The sequence below is a fragment of the Carassius gibelio genome, chromosome B11 (assembly GCF_023724105.1).
Source record: "Carassius gibelio isolate Cgi1373 ecotype wild population from Czech Republic chromosome B11, carGib1.2-hapl.c, whole genome shotgun sequence".
NCBI lineage: Eukaryota > Metazoa > Chordata > Actinopteri > Cypriniformes > Cyprinidae > Carassius > Carassius gibelio.
Window position 1 is genome coordinate 10,208,802 of NC_068406.1, and position 22,065 is coordinate 10,230,866.

General features: G+C 35.5%; 2 protein-coding genes across 2 annotated transcripts; both read right to left on the minus strand.

Moving 5' to 3' along the window:
• Positions 1 to 1,110: 1,110 nt before the first annotated feature.
• Positions 1,111 to 6,986, minus strand: sh2d5 (SH2 domain containing 5). Its single transcript, XM_052569781.1, has 10 exons — positions 6,826 to 6,986; positions 6,452 to 6,538; positions 6,224 to 6,304; positions 5,710 to 5,784; positions 5,485 to 5,631; positions 5,023 to 5,223; positions 4,566 to 4,746; positions 3,245 to 3,350; positions 2,044 to 2,200; positions 1,111 to 1,920 (listed from the first exon to the last, which is right to left on the minus strand). The coding sequence occupies exons 2-10, from the start codon at positions 6,500 to 6,502 to the stop codon at positions 1,729 to 1,731; spliced, it is 1,191 nt and encodes a 396-aa protein (XP_052425741.1). The 5' UTR covers positions 6,503 to 6,538; positions 6,826 to 6,986; the 3' UTR covers positions 1,111 to 1,728.
• Positions 6,987 to 8,001: 1,015 nt separating this feature from the next.
• On the minus strand, positions 8,002 to 18,208 carry hp1bp3 (heterochromatin protein 1, binding protein 3). The gene is made up of 12 exons (XM_052569780.1): positions 18,088 to 18,208; positions 17,308 to 17,386; positions 16,819 to 17,077; positions 16,567 to 16,699; positions 15,713 to 15,859; positions 15,587 to 15,628; positions 15,317 to 15,465; positions 14,535 to 14,625; positions 14,304 to 14,463; positions 13,543 to 13,654; positions 11,948 to 12,112; positions 8,002 to 8,964 (listed from the first exon to the last, which is right to left on the minus strand). The coding sequence occupies exons 2-12, from the start codon at positions 17,375 to 17,377 to the stop codon at positions 8,607 to 8,609; spliced, it is 1,686 nt and encodes a 561-aa protein (XP_052425740.1). The 5' UTR covers positions 17,378 to 17,386; positions 18,088 to 18,208; the 3' UTR covers positions 8,002 to 8,606.
• Positions 18,209 to 22,065: the final 3,857 nt, after the last annotated feature.

Here is a 22,065-nt window from a genome sequence, read left to right on the forward strand (position 1 = left end):
TTCTTAATTTACCATTTTTAGTGTTTTAGAAAGATTCACTGATGTGTCAAAGCACAACAAATCCACCCTGTTATGCTTATTTATAGAGGAAACTGATAATTTTTATTTTTTTGTAATTGAAAACATGGTTAATAAACATAAAAAGTTAAAAGTCTTCCTCGATCAATACACACTAGCTTGTTGTTCATCACATGTATGACTTTAGCATGCAATGTCCCTCCCGTTACTGTGTTGCACTGTAACAGGGTAGACATATAGTAATAGTCAATGTAAAAATAGATAAATAAGTGTACTTATAATTAATGGCACAATAATTAGTGATGCCAGTAAAGGTTTACCTTGTGGAGACATATATTTGGTCCCTATGAGGAAAAAGAAAAAAACTTGTAAGTCCTCCAGAAAGAAGTGTTCTCTTTGAGAGGGGTAGGTTTAGGTGCAGTCTTAGGGTAACATACAAATAAGATACAGTATAGAAAAACTATTACGCCTATGGCATGAACCCATGATAACAGTTTGTGTGTGTATGCAAGAGCAAAATATTATATGCTCTCTGTAACTTTAAATGGTAAAATACAATGTTAAACATATTTAGTAGCCAAATAAAGGGATAGTATAAATGAGATCTTACAATAACAGGTATAAGAACAACTTCCTTTAATGTGGTGTAATTTGCCTTATATCCTATAAATTGTTATATACATAGAAAATGTAAATATTACAATAACTGCATTCAAGACACTTATAAATGGAGATGAGATTGTCCTGTAACAGGGTGGACATTCGGCCCTTGCATATGTAAAGAATTTCATAATTATTAAAGAATAATATCCTGAGGTGGACCAATATATTTTTCTTATAGTGTAGGCCCTTCTTCCGATAAAATGATTACATAATAGAAATGTAAAAAAAATTCCCAAAGTGGCGGGAACAGGCTTTCATAATTACTCCAAACTTGCATTATAATTTAATAAAACATGAAAAATAAGGCATAATTATTTTATCATATCAAAATATACCATAAGATCTAGTCTCTGGTTAAACAACATATTCCACTGGTTTCCTTCAAAGTAATCCACATTAAAAATACACAAAGGGAAAAATGAGACAAAATGACTGTATAATCAGTTTATGCAATGAGGCAAGACACTTAATTTACACTGGTGCAAAGCTAATTACAGAAATGTGCGCATTTACAAGGTGAAGAAGTGCAAGAGTTCCAAAACATTACAAGAGCAAAGCCAGGCAAAGAAGAAAAAAAAAAAAATTCCTTCACTGGACATGTTCAAGTCATCACTAAAAAGCTCTCTTATAAAGTGAGTGGAGAAAAAAAAAATGTCCAAAATTAATATAAACACATAATACAGAATTTGAAAGCCATAATAGCTGGGACATAAAATGTATATAGTCTGCGCTTTTGCAAAAGCTGTTGAGTAGCTATACATTTACAGCTGACATTTACATGAAAAACCTAAGTGCTCATTTCCCTAGAAAATAAATTCAAACCAAAACACCAACAATGTGAGGGCTTTAGGTGGGTTGAGGTTATTGCCAACAGGCAAAACAGAAGTGTCCTTTTAAAATATAAAAAAAATTGTGTCAGTGACTTAAGATCCTTGTTAGGAAGGTTTACTAATGTCAGCAGCTCTGTAAAGTTTAAAATATAGTATAAAATGTTTTTAAAAAACAATTGCATTAAAAAAAAAAAAAAAAAATTGCATGAAACAGGATTTAAACCCAACTTTTGTTTTTGAAGGTGCCTTTCTTGTTGTCCTGCAGCAACCGTGAACTCTTATTCACCATCTCTTCCCAATTGTAGCAGTGGTTGACACGGGCGCAGCTCAGAGAACATTCCAGCTCCTCACTGAACTCTGTGTAGTGCTCAATCAAAGCAGCAAGGCTTTCAAAGTCATTGTGGTATTTCTGTAAAAGAGCATTAAACATTTGCTACCTTCTACTTCTGATGAAAGTAGTTAAAGAGTGGAGCAAGTAACTCAAAATAAAGACAAAAAAAAAAAAAAAAAAAAATCTTCCATCTTTGCTCACCTCAAGCCGGAACTTTCCCTTGGAATTCTTAATAGCATGAGTTACCAGTCCTGAGGGAAAGCGGACTACAAGAGACCCACGGTCGGGCTTTTTGGGATGAGGACATAGCAGGAAGGCACCCAAGACATCATCTGCCAGCAATGAAGAACTACAGTCGCTGTAATGGAAACCAGAGACTCAGTAATACACTGAACATACTAAATTAAAAGCAAAGTGATTTTACTCTGTTGATGTACTACCTTGCTTCTTAAATATAGAACAATTTTATATATTAATACTATCAACTTAGAAAAAAAATGCAATTAAGCTCAACAGACTGCATTTGACTGAATGACAATGACTGAATAGAATATTGATAAGAGGTATTGCTTTAAAATGAAAAGCGTTGAGATTTACCTAAGTGTGAAAACATTAAAGGAATAGCTCAACCGAAAATGAACATTTGCAGAAAATTTTTGTTTTTTTCTTCAGTCAGATTTGGAGAAATTTTGTGTAACATCACTTACTCAAAGGATCCTCTGCAGTGAATGGGTGCCGTCAGAATGAGAGTCCACACAGCTGATAAAAACATCACAATAATAACAACAGTAATCCACACCACTCCAGTTCACCAATTAACATCTTGTGAAGTGAAAAGCTGTTTATGAAAGAAACAAACCCATCAAGGCATTTTAACTTTAAATGGTCACTTTATAATTCTGAGCTCACGGTTAAAAATAGTGCTTCCAAAATAAAAGTGTAAAGTGTCGTCTTCTCGCATCAAAATCCAGACAGACAACTATCTGGACTCAGAGACCACTTTTTCACTGGAGAAAGCAATATTGCGTAGAGGAATTTTACCGCAGCCAGAAGCAATGGTTTAAAGACAAAAACAATGATGGATTTGTTTATTACAAACATGCAGCTTTTCGCTTCGCAAGATATTAACTGATAGACTGGAGTTGTGGATTATTGAAATTTTTTGCAGCTGTTTGTACTCATTCTGACGGCAACAATTTACTGCACAGTATTCACTGGTGAGCAATGATGCAAAAATAAATCTATCCAAATCTTTTCCCATGAAGAAACAAACTCATCAAAATCTTAGATGGCCTGAGATAAAATTTTCAGCAATTTCTTTTTTAAATTTTTGGATCAACTATTCCTTTAAATTTATATAAATAAACAACAGACTACATGGTCTTAGGGCACCAGCACTGACCTAGACACGCCAGCCCAGCACCACACTGCTTGAGCCAGAGCTTCTTCTGTCTCGGCTAAACTGGGAGCGCGAGACTTGCATGCTTTTGCACTGGCTCGTTCCTTTTCTGTTTACATGGAATTTTTATACCGTTACATGTTTAATATTCAAATTAAAATTGAAGAAAAACAACACTACTAATCCAAATTATGGAAAACCCCACAACCTTTTTGAATCTCCAACCACCAAATCCAAAGTACAATAAATTAACCCACTGTGTCTTAAACCAGCCACCTTAACTAGTGGTCGACCGATATGCGTTTTTTGACAGCCGATGCCAATATTTTGAAAACCAGGGGGGCCGATAGCGGATATAAAGCATAAATTATTATTAATAATATTTAAGAAATTTGAAATCATTTGACAACAAATTAAAAAATGTGTAAAAGAAACATGCTTATACTTTAGATGACAGTATTTTTCACAAATAAATACATATTTAATACAAATATAATTAAAAAGAGAGCAAACACTGTAACCAACAGGGCACTCCGTATTCTGGGAAGTTTGTGTGCAATGGGAATCATATTTTTCAAATAAAGCCAGAGTAACCCTCATTTTACATACAGGACACAGTGAAAATGACATGAATATGACAGTAGGGCAAAGGCATAATGCGCATTATAATTTGAAATCACGAGTTTATAGTTTAAAGCATACAATTCACACAGACCGACCATCACAAAGAGAACACGCGATCATGCTGGTTAAAAATGCACACTTCACAAGATCTCACACCTGATTCGACTGAGTTTGCAAGGTTTGTGAAAATAAATGTTCATAAGTCATTCAAAGATTTGTTAAAATTATATGAATGCATATTTGCTTAATGCTGACGGCAAACGAGAAAGTATTATATTTGCCTCTCTATTACTAATAGGCCTAATATAAAAGCAATCGTTATAATTCTTTCCGTACACAATTTCTTTGTTGAACCATTCTATCTGATTATTAGACACTTCTATCCGTGTTAGACAGAACTGTTAAGGACAACATGTTTTTATACAGTCTATGCGACAAACAAGAGAGAGAGTTTGAGCACGGTGCGTGCTCAAGGCACTGCCATAGACTGCATAAAAGGGTATTGCCGCTCTCATCACCATCAAATTAAAAGTCCCATCTCGAACATATCTGCCAAGCAGAAAAACATATCGGCAAATGAGCCGATATATCGGTCATCAGCTTTGACGATATATCGGTCGACCACTAATCTTGACTATGTGTGTGCATTACCTAATGAACTCTCTCATTCTCGAAAGTGTTCTATGAACACTTATCCCACCTTGTGGTGCACTCAGTTTATCCTGCAGGTGCCGCTGTTTGAGAGGAGTAAATGTAAAAGAGCGATATGCTCCAGAGCTCAGCTCTTTTGTTCGAATCGCCTTTTTACGAATTATAGTCGGAGAAGAAGTGGGGCCTTCTTCAGGACTGCTGACTTGCTCCGTGCTTGGCTGTGAGAACACCTGTTCGGAAAAATTGAGATGAACGCACTGCAGAACAGTGCAGCATTCAAAGTGTTGGAAACATTCTCTCAAAAGGAGTTTGGGGCCTATTTACAACTCTTTACAACAAGCTCTGACAAAATATGTATGTCATGCTGGGGACAAATTTTCAAAGGTGAAATAACCAGTAAACTCAGAATATTTATTTAACTAGTACTTGTTCCAACTGCTTTTTATGCCATTTGGTTAAGATAATCTTTATAAAAGCAATATATGCTATATGTGGTGAAAACAAACCTTTGCCCCTGGTAGCAGGCCTTGAGTTGGGGCCCTGCGGAAAGACACCAAGGCACTAACACTGAGAGGGAAACCTTGATTAAGCAACGATGGGGCTCGAGTTGGTTTCTTCCCTGAACACTCATCCTGTGCTTCCTCTGGGTGCTTCTCCAGAAAATACAGTTGAAAACAGCGGCAAAGCAGCAGGTTCAGGAACTGGGCCTTTATTTGAGTAAAACCAATGGAACCATTAAATTCTTAGAGTGTTTGAGCAGTTTTTCCCATTTAAGCAAAGCAGCAACAGTCTTGGCAATTCTAAATAGTAAATATCACTATGATGACTTGTAAACCAGAAAACCAAATCTTTGATTCTAGAACCGACATGTGCAATATTACAATCAAAATATAGCGCTTCACAACCAAAGTGATTAATAACACACAAACCACAAAACCTTTGCTGGGTTTTGTCAAGTTAATGCTTACAGATCGAGCATGTCTGGCTCTAAAGAGGTGGCAATAGAGCTGGGCTTCAGAATTTCCAGGATTATGGGAGACAAAGGCAAACTGGGCATCAGTTGGACGGGCGGTGGACAGCGAGACTCGACACATGGCGTGAGCCATGAGGAGCGTCTGATGAGATGCATAACAAAGAGTTCAACCATGTGACATACACAAAGAAAAATATCAGAGATCTTAAAAAAATCTTACCATTTCATCTTCATCATAAACTTTGACTCCCTTGACAGAGAACCTCAATGAGACCATTCGCTTGCTCTTGCAGTTCTGCAGATAAAGTTCACAAATCATCTGTTACCAGTCAAAGTATGGTTATTTTCTATATAACTAAATTGAATAAACACTGAACTTAATTAAGATGAACAGTGACAAGTGTGTTTTCAGAGCTGTTTAACAGCTGAAACTGCTTAATACTTTTGTTTATTATTATTATAAAGCTGCTTTAAAACCTTTATTGTAAGCCCTATATGAATAAATGACTTGATCTAGTATAATAATAGCAAAGTCAATAAAATGATGAAATACTCAAATAATTGCATTTACATAATTTGTCTACAACTAATTGCAAGCACATAAGCGTATGCATTTAGATCAAAAGGCTCTCAAGACCATTAAAAACATTTAGTCACGTGTGCAAACTTGTGCATGGTAAACATATGAAAAAGCAAACATACTCTCGAGACTCAGTTAACAGTACACAAATTACCTTGAAAGACTTCAGCTGAGTGTGCAGCTGCTGAATCTGATCATCCAAACAACGGTCATCCACAGGAAATGAGCCAATATACTAGACAAAGTGAGTTTTTACTCAGCAAAAGCGACAAAACTTTGAATTCACGATACAAACATCCAATGAAACCACAGACTCTCAAAATCAAATTAATTTCAATAAAAGATGTAGCATACAGCATTAAAACATTTAAGACAATTTCACCTCAGCAGATCTTGTAACAATCCTATGTTCCATTCCAGCTGTCTCACCCATGTCTCAATCTAAGCCTGGCTTCCTTTGCCTTATTTACTGTTAAAAAAAAAAAAAAGAGGGGGAAAATAAGATAAGTCAAACAACAGGAATGACACACATTCCTCCAAGATAACGTTTCAGGCTGTGCAGCTTTCAGATTCGAGACGTGCCAAAATGAAAGCATGTTTTGGGCCAAACAGTTTCCACAGAAATCGAAAGAAATGTTTTGATTTTGACTTTTTTTTCTCTCCATACTGCTGTAATTGCAATGCTTGAGTGTCACTACAATTACCAACAACGTTCCTGAAATAACAGTAAAATACACAGAAGAAACACAAACTTACAAACATTCGTCCGCGCGACTGAACCTGGCAGGGTGGGTCGATTATCCTCCGGGGTTTCGCAATCCTGACTCACCTTATCTTCTAAATCCCGCCTATCTACAGCCAGACTGGATTCATCGAAAACATTTGAACTCTCCGCCTACGTGCTTTTCAGGAATGCCAACTCTTTGAGGTCAACCAAAACGATTCATTTAATAGAGTCTGACTTTTCCGAGTCCCGTCAGGAAAGAAAAAGAGAATAAATATGTTGTTAGGTTAAAATATGATTTGTTTGGGCTCCAAAACGCGTATTATGCTGTTCACAAACCGTGGTGTGTACTATTATAAATAACAATTCAGTTATTTTACAAACGAACAGCCATTAATACCACACAACGGCATGAATTCGCTTCGACTGAATTGATTTTATTTGCGATTCGAACCAAAAAGAACTATTCGTTGTCTAATGTATGTTTTTCAACAAGTCTGTAGGAAAATACTTACAACGCAGCATTTAAATTTTCATGACATTCCTAACTTTTTTTGTTAATAAATTATGTTAAGTAATGTAGTAGTATGTTCATAATCATCAGTCATCATAATATCGAGAAAATGTGACACTTTTATACTGGATTTTATAAAATTCTTTAAAAGATACTTGAGATTGGCATTTACTTTAAGCCCCAAGACATGTCAAAGCAAGTTTCCAGAAAAGTTGTATGTAAACATTTCAGTGCTTAGTATACTAAATTAAATCATGCCTTAAGTGCGTGTTGGAACAAGAGTAAGAATTTGCTATGGTGAATTTCACATTAATAGAGACTCGCTCTCATTAGGAGACTAACCTTGTGTTTCATTGTTTGAATAATTTGGTAACACCTTCTAAAATTACTGGTTAATCATTAACCTCAAATGAGTTTTAAACCAAACCACAAAAACAAAACAGTGGCCAAATAATGAAGTACAAATATAGCCACTTTATTAAGGACTACAGAAAAGTAAGTAAATCAGTCACATGCATGCAGGGTAAGGTGAGCCATGCTCATAAAATGACATCTACCCCCCCTGATAAACTAACACACAAAAGTATAACTGGGTTAGTAGTGCATCAAATGTCTTAAAACATCTGCTTGGAAAATCTTTATAGCTTATATTCTTCTTCGTAGACTATACAGAACAAAAAGACAGGTGTGCATATGGATGCCAATATTTCTTTAATGCATCATAATAAATCCAATTTTGTGTTTATTTAGACTGTTCAACTGAGAGTTAGGCATTAATAATCTTTCTTTACTTCGACTTACACGAAAGAACCAACATCAACAAAACGTTCTTGATTACAATACTAGCTTAAGACCTAACTTCACAAAACATGATCCAAACAAATTAACTAAAACTTACAAAGAGATTATTCTTGAACACTGATGAGAAAGGGGCAACTGAATAACTGAAATGCTTGCCTCTACAGAAAGACTGACTACAGGAACTTTAAATAATAGATTTTTTCTTGATACACAACTGAGAACACCTCCTTCTAGAAGTTCTCATTATGGTGACCTGAATGAGCATCTTAACACAAACAGTAGCATTTCTAAACTATACCTTTACCTGTAATTTAAGAATACTGAACATAAACTGCCTGTACTTGAATGGCAGAATAACTCTGAAGAGGTCCTATGTTCATCCGAGGCCCCAAGACGAGAAGAACATGGAAGTTTCTACAAAAATAAGAGGAGAAAATAGCCAGCACTGCAGTCTATGGAGCTACAGTTGATCTTTACAGCCATCAGCAAGCATGGGATTCATTTCCGGGCTCGGAGTGACTTGCGGGCGGCCGGTTTTGCCTTCACAGCTGATTCAGTTGCTTCCTTCTTAGCTGCCTTGGGCGACGGCCGTTTGGACCCCCTGCTTGTCATCTTTTTGGCTACTGGTGTTTTAGGTTTACTGGTCCGGGCAGCTTTCTTGACTGGTGTGGCTTTAACAGGCACTGGTGCCTTTCTGGATGCGGCTTTGCTCGCAGATGCTGGTTTCTTGGCTGGTGGAGGGGCTTTCTTGGCTGATGCAACTGATTTCTTTGAAGCAGGAGGTTTTCTGCTGACCGTTTTAGCCCTTTTATTTGGACGAGCCTTAGACGCAGATGTCCGGTTTGCACGCTGGGTCCTGTGGACAAGTAGAAAGCATGCAAAGACATAGTCTAAAACAAAAGTCTCTATGATATTTTGAACTTCAGAAAAAGTTTGCTATTTTTTCACCCCTTTTTATCATCCACCATAGCCCCTTTCACACTGCCATTCCGGCAAATACAGGGGTAAAGTGTTCCTGCAATTGTTCCCTGGTCGCTAGATTTGGCACTTTCACACTGCCAGTGATGACCCCGTATATGTGCATGCTTTCACACACAACCCTTGAAGATCCCGTAACGACACGTGACATCAGCACGTGACGTGTAATGTACGAGTCGACAACGCTAGGCACGTTATACTTTCACTGAAGCAAGCAAACGATCTCTGCGTCAGCGCGGAAAGTGAGGAACTAACTGATCTCTGCTTCATTACAGTTTGCACATGTATTTTCGTCGCGAACATTGATCTTCCTTCAAAACAGCCAGTAAAAGAGTCGCGCGTCATCACTTCGACACGGAATTAGATCTGGCTTTTGTTCACACAGTGCTCGTCCCGGGTCGAACCCCGCAATGTTACTAGGTCCCGACCCGGGTTCAATTCGGTAATCAATCCCGGGACGTGGTTGCTTTCACATAGAAGGCGACCCGGCAATGTTCCGGGAATATTGCGGGTTCGACGTGCAGTGTGAAAGGGGCTCAAGTGGAAGCCAGACAACACTCAAGGTTTAGAGCAGAGTATGATCACAAAGATAATATCAGGGGTTAAAACAAAAACTACAGATTATGGTGGGATATTTGAAACAGCAATAGCAAGAATGGTTACTCACTACAATAAGGTGCAAACTAGGGGTGGAACTTTTCACGGTTCGGTTTTAGAATAAGTTTCGATATGGTTCGGTATGAGCCATGTTAAGGGAAAAAGTATACTTAAAAAAAAAGAAAGAAAATACGATTTTTATATTTAAATATAAGCAACAGCACAAATAAATACATACGAATAGAGATGCAAATAAAATAAACAGTGATCTTCAGTGTTTTTTTTTTTACTTCTCTAGCATTCGTTTTTATGTAGCCTACAGAAATGGAATAAAGTATAATCAAATGTAAAACAGCATTTCATAACATGACATGACTGTATAAATTTAAGATAAAACTTTATTAAAGTAACAAAAGCTATTCAATCAAGAGCATTAAGTGATTTCTTTGTTGTTGCTGTTTGATTCATATTAAGAAGTGCTGTCACTTTAAGACACTGTAAGTATGTTAAGGTGACTATGTCTGCTATTGTATACTTACCAAGATGGGCATTTAGACGTAATGTTTGTGTGAATTTGTCCATTTAAACACAATACTTCAGAGAAAGTTTAATATTTGCGCGTTGTTGTAATGTTCCGGGAAGCCAGAATGTGCATCCATCAACAGAAACATACATTAGCCGAAACCGTGTTTTTTTACGTGTTATTTATAAGAAACCATATTACAGATGCGTTGTCAGATTTAAGTTAAACCGCGGTCCCAGCGCTTGCCAAACCAAGGGTGAAGAACTGTACGGTTCAATTTCAATACACATGTAACATTTAGGATGCTTCTGATATCAAGTTTTTCTGGTTAGCTTTGTCCTTGACAGTGTACAAGATGACCTACAATCTAAAACATGAATTTTATTTGAAATTTTTTTTTTTTAAGAAAACATGGTAAATCAAATTAAACTTCAATTTAGCTCAATTAACAACAACAACAACAAACATTTAAATGGTCCAAGAACTGGTAACTTAAAAAGGGTTCATACAGACACTTAAAAAAAAATAAAAAAAATCCAGGACTTTAAAGGGCTACTTTTTCAAGAACTAAAATCACTCACTTATCAGTCAATATTGTTATTATCTTTCAGATTCTAATAAACGAATAAAACAAAATGGTAAAGATTAAGTGCCGTACATGCAAAGAATGCAATGACTGTGGCAACTTTAAGATTTGAAAGGATACTATGGCAAAGTTATCGCTTTCATAGTTATTGAAACTTATTTCAATTTTTTTTTATCATCGAATCTACACGTTTCACGTAGGTCACCTATTTTGGTTTCAAAACGGCGAATTTCGCCGAAAGGTGAGGGATTTTCATGTATGAAATAAGTTCAGGGGCATGGCTTTGGATGGTGATTGCAGGGAGGGTGGGACTTTCGCTTTCAGTGCTATAAGGATAAAGTAAGCATTTTCCAAGATCTCCTATTGCACCTTTAAATACATAATGTAATATGGCTATATCATAACAAATACATGCAGAGGGCGCCTGGTGCTCATGTGATGTTTCATGTGATTCAATTACTTTTAATATCTGGCCACATGTAAAGCCAAAAACTTTTATTTTGAGAATGCAATGCACTATAAATTTAGAAATATATTGATGTATTCTCCTGTGTTGGCATAGGTTTAAATGATTTAAGTTACAAATCAAGAGAGTTTTACCAGATAAATGTTAAGCAATCCAAACTTACATCGCATATGCAAAAAAAGAGTTTAGCCCCTTTCACATATACAGTCTTTACTGGTAAATTACTGTTAAAAGATCATGTGTGAACAGGACTTTTTCAAAAATCCCTGTAAATTCGTTCTGGCAATCAATTACTCTGAGCTGTTTACATAGCTCCGCTACTTTTTTAATAGCTTTTCTATGTAAATATGACGCTAGATGGAAATCTTTGACCACTGCGCCTTGCAGCTTTTTCAATATTGTGTCGCCTTTAAGACCCAGGCTTCTTTTCCATTCATCAGTGTTTATAGGAGCAAAAACCTCTGATTGGCTAGTATTGTTAATTTGTTTGAGCGAAAGATGTTTTCCTCTCTTACATTGGTAGGCGAACTTATGAACTCGAACGTGATATCAACAAGTGTTTTTAAAAGTAGGATGACTTTTTTTTTTTTCTCATCCAAATGCTGCACTCCGGAGATCTGGCACGGTGCCAGAGAACTTTAAGCCCTTGTAATATATCCCACTGATACTGTTTATGTGATGTACTTCACCTCTTTCTTCGCGGAGGCTCATCGTCTTCGGATTCCTCCTCTTCAGATTCTTGCTCTGACTCTTGTTCAGATTCTTCATCAGAATCATCACCTCTCTTGCGTTTGAGCTTCTGTTCCTCCTTCTGTTTAAGCTTTTCCATCATTTCAGGAAACAGAACTGCTGGACTGCAGGGGGAGCAACAGAACATTTGTTCATTAAAGTTCTCACCTTCTATGACAAACTGGACAAACATCAAAAATTTCCTAAAAAAGAAAAACAAAGAAAAAAGAAAAAGATGATTTTTTTTCACTAATGTTGGGTACACACCAAAAGATTTTTTTACATCTTATAAGATTTTCTATATGTGATAGACCACAAACGTGAAAATAAAAAATCCTATATTTAACCGTTTTGCTCCTATAGTGTGTGGTGTGTCATAATATGACAAATACAGCACACCTCACACAAACCGATTTTTAACCAGATTCTCGACTGTGAACAAAGGAAATCCCGCAAAAACTCGCGAGACTTCAGAATAAGCATGGCGGACGATATGCAGGAAGAAATTGCAATGATAGTATTTTTGAATGATTTTTACAAAATTCACAAAAAAAATAAGAAAAGGGTTTGGGTGAAGTCATTGAGACATGATTTCAGACAGAAATTTCACATTGTGCTGCGCCATGACTGCTTCCGTCTTCCATCATGTCGCTTTCTTATTGGATATTGTTTCATTTCATGTGAAAATCTTTTGTGCGTGCCCGCGTTTGTCCTTTGGGATCCCCCCACACATTAAACATGTTGCATATTTACGATTCGCAATCGCGGCGGCTCCGACATTCTTCCGATCAGGTTCAGACACTCTTAACACACCTCAAACCAAGGGAAAATCTGATAAAATAATCTGTAGAACCATCAAGATAATCGGCATAGCTAGGATTGTCGGAAGTGGGGAAATCGGCCCAAAATCAGCCTGATTATCTTTTGGTGTGTACCCAGCATAAGTAATAAACTCGCCATATTCCCTCTAAAACAATCCAATTAATGCTGTGGCTGAATTGTAAAGAGTTAAAGGGATAGATCAGCCAAGCCTAGAAAACTGGGTCTCAAAATGGTTTTAGACCACACAGGCATCCACTTTATGGACAAAAACAGCTGAAACATACTTCAAAATATCTTCATTTATATTCCACAGAAGAAATAAAGAATATGCTGAGCTTTGAAATGTCATGACAGTGAGTAAATGATGATCAAATGTTTATTTTTGGGTGAACTACTCCTTCAGACTAGAACTAATTAGTTGCAGAGTTAAAAATTAACCTGCATTCAGGATTTCATTTCTGAAAAGCCCAAAAGGAAAGTTTAGGATATTTTTAATTATTGCAGCGTTATTTAATTATAACTCATTTTAGTATTTATTAACAAGTTTGAATCAGCTTGTATAGTTTCAGTTTAATAAAAAATTTTAGTCATTTGTTATGTTTTAGTCATTTTTATCCCCCCCCCCCCCATATTTCTATTTGGCTTAATTTATTTTATTTCAAATCCCAAAGGCAATTTCTAACAATAATTTTAGTTAACTGTAATAAGCTGGATTACGCTGAGCTGAATTTACCTCGGATAATACGGATAGCTTAGCTGGTATGACCCACTGAGTCCATGACCAGAAATCTGCTCCATCCATCCCATCATTTTACACTTCTGCAAGGTTCGCTTCAGGTTTGACACTAGCCATAAGAGAAAAAAACATTCAGAAAGATTCTGCATAACACGTTAATTTGCAACATGTACAGGGAGATATAAATGTTATCCTGAACCACAAAACCAGTCAAATTGACAGTAGATCATCTGAAAACTGAATAAATAAGCTTTCCATTGATGTATGGTTTGTTAAGATGGGGCAATATTTGATACAACTATTTGAAAATCTGGAATCTGAGGGTGCAAATAAATAAAAACATTGAAAAAAAATTGCCTTTAAAGTTGTCCAAATTAATCAAAAATTAAGTTTCTATATATTTACAGTAGGAAATTTACTAAATTTCTTAATCAAACATGATCTTTAACTTAATATCCCAATGATTTTTGGCATAAACTAATTTTTTATTTTATTTTGACCCATACAATGTTTTGTTGGCTATTGCTACAAATAGACACGTGCTACTTATGACTGGTTTTGTGCTCAAGGGTCACAAATTGTGGCTGTAATATAAACAAGAATAGTTTGAGACAACTATTTATGTAACACTGTCTTGTGAACAACCCATTTGAGAATAACAATTAAAAGCAAGCCCAAAACAAAGGCAAACTTGATTCAGTCCTCAGAGAGAAAACTCTCCTTAGGCTGCGATGGAGTGAGGAGTTAGTGTACCGTACCGAAAAAATAGTTGTTCTGCTCCTTCTGTCTCTCCACCAGGAATTTGCGCAGTATGGTGATGCTGCAGGTCTTGGGCTCATTCATGGCTGTGATAGCGGCCACTATGGCATCTTCCAGCAGTCCGCCACCCATGAGCACTTTATTCCCAGCTTTCTTCAACTGTCAAACGCAAACGTAGATTCTCATCAAACCTGGTTTTATGTGCTGAGCGATTCAGAAGGGTAACTAACCTGGAATGTTCCAGAAGCTCCTTTGCCAGTGATCTGCTCCAAGTAGCCCTTTTCCACAGATTTTTGCAGGCAGTTCTTCAAAACATCAGGCCTTAAGAGAGATTAACAGAACAACCCAATTTTTTAATTTGTAACTAACTAATAATAAAAAAATTGGTATGTACTATGTACCATATGCAAACATTTTGCATCTATGATGTAATACTTTTATTCAGCAAGGAGGATGCATTAAATGAATCAAAAACGTTTGTAATATTTCACAATACTAGTGTCTTACTGTATTTTTGATCAAATAATTGAAGCCATGGTGAACATAGGAGACATCTTTCAAAAACAGTAACAATTCGTACCTATCCCAGACTTCTGAATTATAGTATTACCAGTCCTCCCAATGTTAAGTAAATACTTCTAGTGCTGTCAAAACGATTAATCAAATACAAATTTTTACATATACATATGTGCACTGTGTTTATTTATTATGTATATATAAATTCATACACATGCATGTATATATTTCAGAAAAAATATTTTTTGTACATAATATATTTATAATGTAAATTATCGGAATATAGATATATTACAAGTAAAAATATTTTCAAGATATTTCCTGTTTGTGTGTGTATTCATATACACAAAATATATGTACTGAGAACAAATACATATATTATGCAAACAAAAACTTTTATTTTGCATGAGATTGATCACGATTAATCGTTTGACAGCACTAGCTCGAACTGTAGTCTACTTATAAGGTGTTTCCCTAAAAACAAGTCAATGTTGACCTGCTATCCACGTTGAGTTGTGGGAAGTGTTGCTCCAAGTACTTCTTGATCAAGATGTAGGAAGCCTCTTTGGGTTCACAGAGGCGGGTGATGATCAGAGGCAGAGATTCTCCCAGCGTCTCTTTCGTCCCGGCAGACCCAGCTGCCTTCTGCACAACACGACATTGACAAAATGAGTCAAAATGATGACAAACCATCAAAAAAGTACTCAAACTCATGGATCTCAGCAATAACAGCAATGCAGACAACAAACAAATGACGCTTGGATACCTTCCCAATGGCGAAACTTCCAGAGAAGCCTTTGCCTTTAAGCTGTGGGAGAAGACAAGAAGACAAAGTTTACTTTTGATTTAAGTCTGCATATAAAATGAGAAATATTCATGTATTGCAAATCACCTGTTTGACAGTTCCCTTCTCAACCATTCGCTTCAGAGTCCTCTTGTAGATGTTTTTAGTCTTTTTGTCCATTTCCACTGATGGGTATTTCTTCATGACATATTTCACAATGGTGATGGAAGAGGCACCACTCCGCTCTTTGCAGCTCTGTAGGTAGAGAGTAAAGATGTACATTTGAGATGGCAATTTATTTGATTCTTAGATTTTCAGCACATCGTCCTGAAATGCCCTTGAATGGGGTTTTGGTTGAATGCTTGAAATAAGGTCTGTGGTTAACACGAGCTAAAAATATCTCCACATTTATTCTAAAACATTAAATACTGCTGTAATACCCCACTCCCAATTTTGTCAGCATTAACATCTCATTAAAAAAGCCAAATGGGACTACATTATCGGAAACATTAAATGTTGTTATTCCGAACAGGTAAACACATCTACTTCAACTAAAAAGTGTCAATTTTAAATAAAGATCAAAGAGTTCTCAAAAGCGTAATGATGGTGATGCTGAAGTCATGTGAATGTGCTGTAGTTTGTTTAGAGCACATGTTTCATTTTTCATAGAATTAATTGTATGTGTTCATTTGTGAAGATCATCCAGATTAACAGAACATGTAATAATCATGATCTTTTGTTGTTCACAGAGCTTTTTCCTCTTCAATAATCCAAAAGCCAAATGGAATAATCCTATTGGGTTTTTGTTGAAGTAACCAGGCTTGTTGATAACTTCCACATTGGCTTACAAAGACTCATAATCACTGCAGCACTTTATACTTGTGTACATATTTTACTGATCAACACCTACTTAGTCAAATTCTCTCTAAATTGTAATGGAAGAGTGCAATTCTGAACCAGACCTCAATTGCTTCTATGATGATTTCTTCAACTTTGGGCTGGGAAAGAGAGGTTGAAGCCAGTTTGTTGGCGGAAATGGTCGCCCAGGCAGGAATCTTCTTTTTCACCTTTTTCCCTTTGTCATCTTCCTTGTCACTGCACCATTTGAGCAGAAACAAATGCATAATATGCTTACTAAGTCATTTTGTATTCAATAAACGAGTGGAAGCCATAAGAAAAATGCATTTCTTTTTTTGTACAAAAGCCAGACTTACATTTTGGCTACAACTTCCTTGACTTTTTTCTTCTTGCTCTTCCCTTGTTCAGCTGCTGCTTCGTCAGATTTCTCACCCTCATTAGGCGTTTCTCCTTCATTTTTGGACTGCTCCTCTCCATCAGTGGTCGCCTCCTTCTCTTCACCTTCTTTCTTTTCCTCTGTGGTTTCAGGTTCAGCGGGTGTCGAATCTTTCTCTTTTTTTGTCTTCTCCTTCTCCTTCTTCTCACCTACAGGTGCAGACCCTTCGGCAGGAGCATCTGTGGAATCAAGACAATGAAATGCATGGAAATGTACAAGCCAAATTCACACCACTTGTGCATTATTTTAGAAACTGTCCTAAAGCCACATTATTTCAGGAAATAATTTCAGTGGCTAGTTGCCTGTATTCCAGTGACAGGATTGCAGAGTTAAATGACAGGTTCCACATTTATTTGTGGGAGAATAACTCCTTATGTGACCTGTTTGCCAGGTAAGGGGCAATACGTACCTCCCTCAGGGGCATTTGCAGGTGGTGCATCCTCTTTGGGCGGGGCTGCAGCTGATCGGCGAATGGGCATGATTCTAACCTGCCAATAAATAAAGACTTTGTGAATATATATATGTGTGTGTGTGTGTGTGTGTGTGTGTGTGTGTGTGTGTGTGTGTGTGTGTGTGTGTGTGTGTGTGTGTGTGTGTGTGTCTGTGTCTGTCTATCATTTATTTCATTTCAAACATGTTGTATACATCTAACCTGGGAATGCAATAGAAACCTGTTGCATTGTTTATTAGGTTATAATGCATTGCACTGCAGACTTATTTAGAAAATTACAGGTTTTTCATGCAATGTTTTGGCCACATGAATTGAATGCCTATGAACTCTGGACAGCAAAGAGAAGCTCGTGCATAGAAAAACACGTCGACAAACACTCCCTGGACATGAAGCCACAGCAATTAACTAGAAAGGAACAACAATCTCATTGTTTATCTCCTCCACATATGGTCTGTGTTGATATTTGCTGCTAATAGCGTGCATAAAGTCACACCTGCACACGTTTTACCAGTGCACAGGAACCGAATTTCTCGTAAAACCCAATATAATCGAAAATGGCCATTTTGTCCATTTTTACAAGTACAGTAATGGCGCTGCGTTAGGTTGAAAATGATAAATGCACGATACTGCAGAGTAAAGAGGTTTAATGAAACATAACTGAAAATACGCCTGCAGAACGTATAAAATATTCTGTAAAATGAGGATGCAAAATTTCAGATTGAGTTTTTTAAGGCATACCTTGCTTTACTGGATTATCAGTTGAAAGAAACACCCTTCCTTTTTGGAATTCTCTGTTTACGTGCCCCTCCCCCCCGCGTACGCATAGAGACGTACGTGAGAGCGCATGCGCGCGCGTGCCACGTTCAGGTCGTCAGCGAAATTACTTGTGCTTCAACACTGTTACTAAATTACAAAAGACATTACATAGTGACTTCTTTATATAACATTTAATTAATGCTTTTGTCCCATTCTGTGTAACAGGCGAAAGGGTGATTACTGAGAAATATATATATATATATATATATATATATATATATATATATATATATATATATATATATATATATATATATATATATATATATATATATATATATATATATATATTTAGGCTATATATTAATGAAACAACAAGATAAATTAATATAATTAAAAACAACATATGTCCTGTTTGGATTGATTATTCATTATTTGCGAATTAAATCATTTATGTCAACACAAGATGGCAGTATTGCCACTTGAGGCATATAACTAAACTTCATATTTCTATGATCTATCATTCAGAGATATGTCTTTGTTGAACTAAACTATAATTTAAACGTTTTTAGGTACATTTAAATTTAATAAAAAGTAAACTATGATAATGTAAGTTTTTTAGATCAATGTTGGTTTTATCTTGAATCACTTTTTAAAATAAAAGCTTTTAAGTTATATTTAATTTATGTTTTGAATTACAAATTGCGTGAAAAGAGGTGCTTAATCTTCAAAAATAGAATTGATTCTCTTCAGAATGTTCAACTTTATAAGCTATTTCACGTAATTAATTCTATGAGGATTGCAATAATTTATTTTAAATTAGGTTTTATATTGGTTTATATAATGAGGTAAAACTTACTAACTAAACACGAACTTAAATGTTCCAATTCTTAATAACATAACATTTAAATTGAGTTTAGCTCTACTGCAGGATTCCAGTGTTATTTTAGTATCACTGAGATACTATTATAGTTTTTAATTAATATTTTGAATTAGTGTTTATTTTTAGATTTTGCTTTCATTTAATCGTAGTTAAATAATAATAATAGTAATTTTTGTTGCATATTTTTTGTCATTTTTTTAATATTTTCTATAAATATGCATTATAATATATATATATATATATATATATATATATATATATATATATATATATATATATATATATATATATATATATATATATATATATATATATATATATATAATTTTATCAAGTTAAAAAATCAAGTTAAATTAAAATAACGTTTCCTTGGCATATATCTGAAATAAAAAATAAAAAACATTTCCGTTAACATTTATTTTATTTCAAATAAATTATTATTATTATTATTATGATTATTATTAATTTTAATTTTATTTTAGTTAGATAGTTCTTTCTAACCCTGCAGGACACTGCGACATGTCATGTCCTCTCATTCTGAATGTCAAAAATTCTATGGTATTATCATTAGATATTTGCTTGTTGTTGTTTTTTTTTGTATTGTTTTTTTTGCACAAGAGAAGATAAAGAGAAGCACCCACACACTCTCTGTGTTTTTAAAGTCTAGCATGTGGCATGTCACACAATCATCCACCCCCGCAAGAATACAAGAGACAAAGCTTTTCCAGCTAAATTACTTTTCTATCGGCTTCCTAAACACACCTGGTCTCTGAGACGTTGGAGTAATCTTGAATTTTTTTTTTTTTTTTTTTTTTTTTTGGACAGTTGTGTTTGGTACCTGGTCCATAAAAGCAGTGAAATTACTATGTGGTTACCATGCCAACACAAGCCTTCATCTTTTTAGAGATAGCTCACTTTTTCCTTGGACACAAAAGCCCAAAGATATTGGTGTACAAGTGGAGCTGTTTTATCGTGTCAGACCTAATGTTTTTTTTGGCATAATTTATCTCAGTCAGTATGTTATTCCTGGACAAAGTTGCATCTTTTCTTGCTTTGCAGGGAAATGATAAATACAAGGATCCCTGAACTAGACTGCATTTAAAAAGCATAGCCCTGCAACATCAGTGTGTGCTTCATTAGGTTTGTAACACTTTCCGCTTGAAACACTTACAAATGAAGAATGAATGGTGAAATGGAAGTGCTTTGCAGTCATAAAGCATATAATAGTTATGGGGCTCTTTGGACAAGGGGTCCAAATTTAGTTCTTGGCCGTCAGTGAATCAAAATGGACCCTTATGAATGATTTCTCAACTGCAGCCCATCAGGTTGTGGATTTAGTTTTACTTAATAGACATGATAAATAATCCAATTCATAATTTACTTAATCAATGCCTTGGATTACCATGGTTTTTTTTGTTCTGAAATATTATTTATTGTCGTCAGAAAGCTTTATTATATTGTATTGTATTGTATTGTATTCTATTCTATTCTATTCTATTCTATTCTATTCTATTCTATTCTATTCTATTCTATATTCAATTTACATGAGGTTTGCAGTTTTAAAAGAAAATAATAGCAATACTTTCATAAACAAGACTGAATGGGTCATTCATATAATGCAGTATATTCATACACCATCAAGTAGCCTAAGGGTGAAATTTTGAATTTACCATTTTTAAGTAAACATGGGGTTGATAAACTGTCCTTGCCTAATTAAATGATTATTTGTCTTATAAATACTTTAGATGAAGGACAGCCATAGTGTTGCTTAAGACTGCAAGTCTGGACTGAATGAAAGTCAAAAGGAATAATGAGATGGTTTTGTATATTAGGGTAGTCCTTGCGTAATGAGGAGCATGGAGAAGCCAGCAGCCATTGAAATGCTTATTTGCCTGCCATTTTGAATCCAGAACACTAATTGCACTAATTACAACAATTTTGTAATTTCAGTGATCTTCGGTTCTTCCTGGTTCACCCCCTATTTGACAGATCCTTCCTCAGCTGGGAAATAGAGGAAACTTAAGTTAAATGTGAGGAAACCTCCATTCAGAAGACTGATCCTGTTTATCATGCAGCAGATTTAGTTTTGTATTTATTTTTAGGCCTATTATGATTATTCAGTTTTAGAAGCTGCGACACATAAATGGATAATGCTTGAGTCAAGAAAAAAAAAAATTAAACAAGCTGAAGGCGACAGATGTTTAACTGAGATATGAAAGGCTTTACACAAATAGATAAATAAAAAAAAAAAAAAAAAAAAAATACTGTAAGTAAAGTTTCCCTGCTAGAAAAGATGCATATGGTTGCAGACGTCGGTTATAGATGACAACTCCTACTTTTGACCACTAGATGTCGTCATTGAAGTGGTGTGCTCTTTCTTTAAGTTGATGTGTACCTATTCAGTTTATTGTCTCTTTACAGCCATCTTTTATACTCTGCATTTTTTATACGCTCAGACTTTTTTAGGTTGAGTTTTGTTCTTTTGTCCTCCATGCTGTTCAATTCTGCTTTGAGAGATTAGTTTCTTGTTTTTCTCTTCATTTCCTTGTGCAGTGTAATCATTTCCACTTCATTGACAATGAGTTATTGGTGGCTTGCCAGTGAACCAGAGGGCATCCAAGACTGATCATCCACTATGAAGAACTTTCTAGTGGTGCTGAGCTCCAAATGCATTCTGTGAAGGCCATTCAGATAAGAATAACTTTGTCTGATTTCTTTTGGTGTCGGTTCTTCATCATTACCGAATCATTATTGAATCAGAGTTACAATCAGTGTTACAAGGGTGTTTACATCAAAGATTGTGATTCAGAAGATGCCATTAAACTGTAAAAACTTCCTCTAAATTGTTGAATCTGTCACAGCTCTAGCACAGTCATTACTTCTGAATTGATTAACCACATCAATCACATTTAGAAGAACCAGGACCCTATGCGGAATACAATTTTAAGAATAAAGGTTCCAAAAAGGGAGGCATTTAAAACAATGCCATAAAAGGAACCATTCGGAGTTCCAAAATGAACCATTTTTGTCTTAGTTTGTAGAACATTTCAATAATCTGAAGAACCTTTTGTATGTTT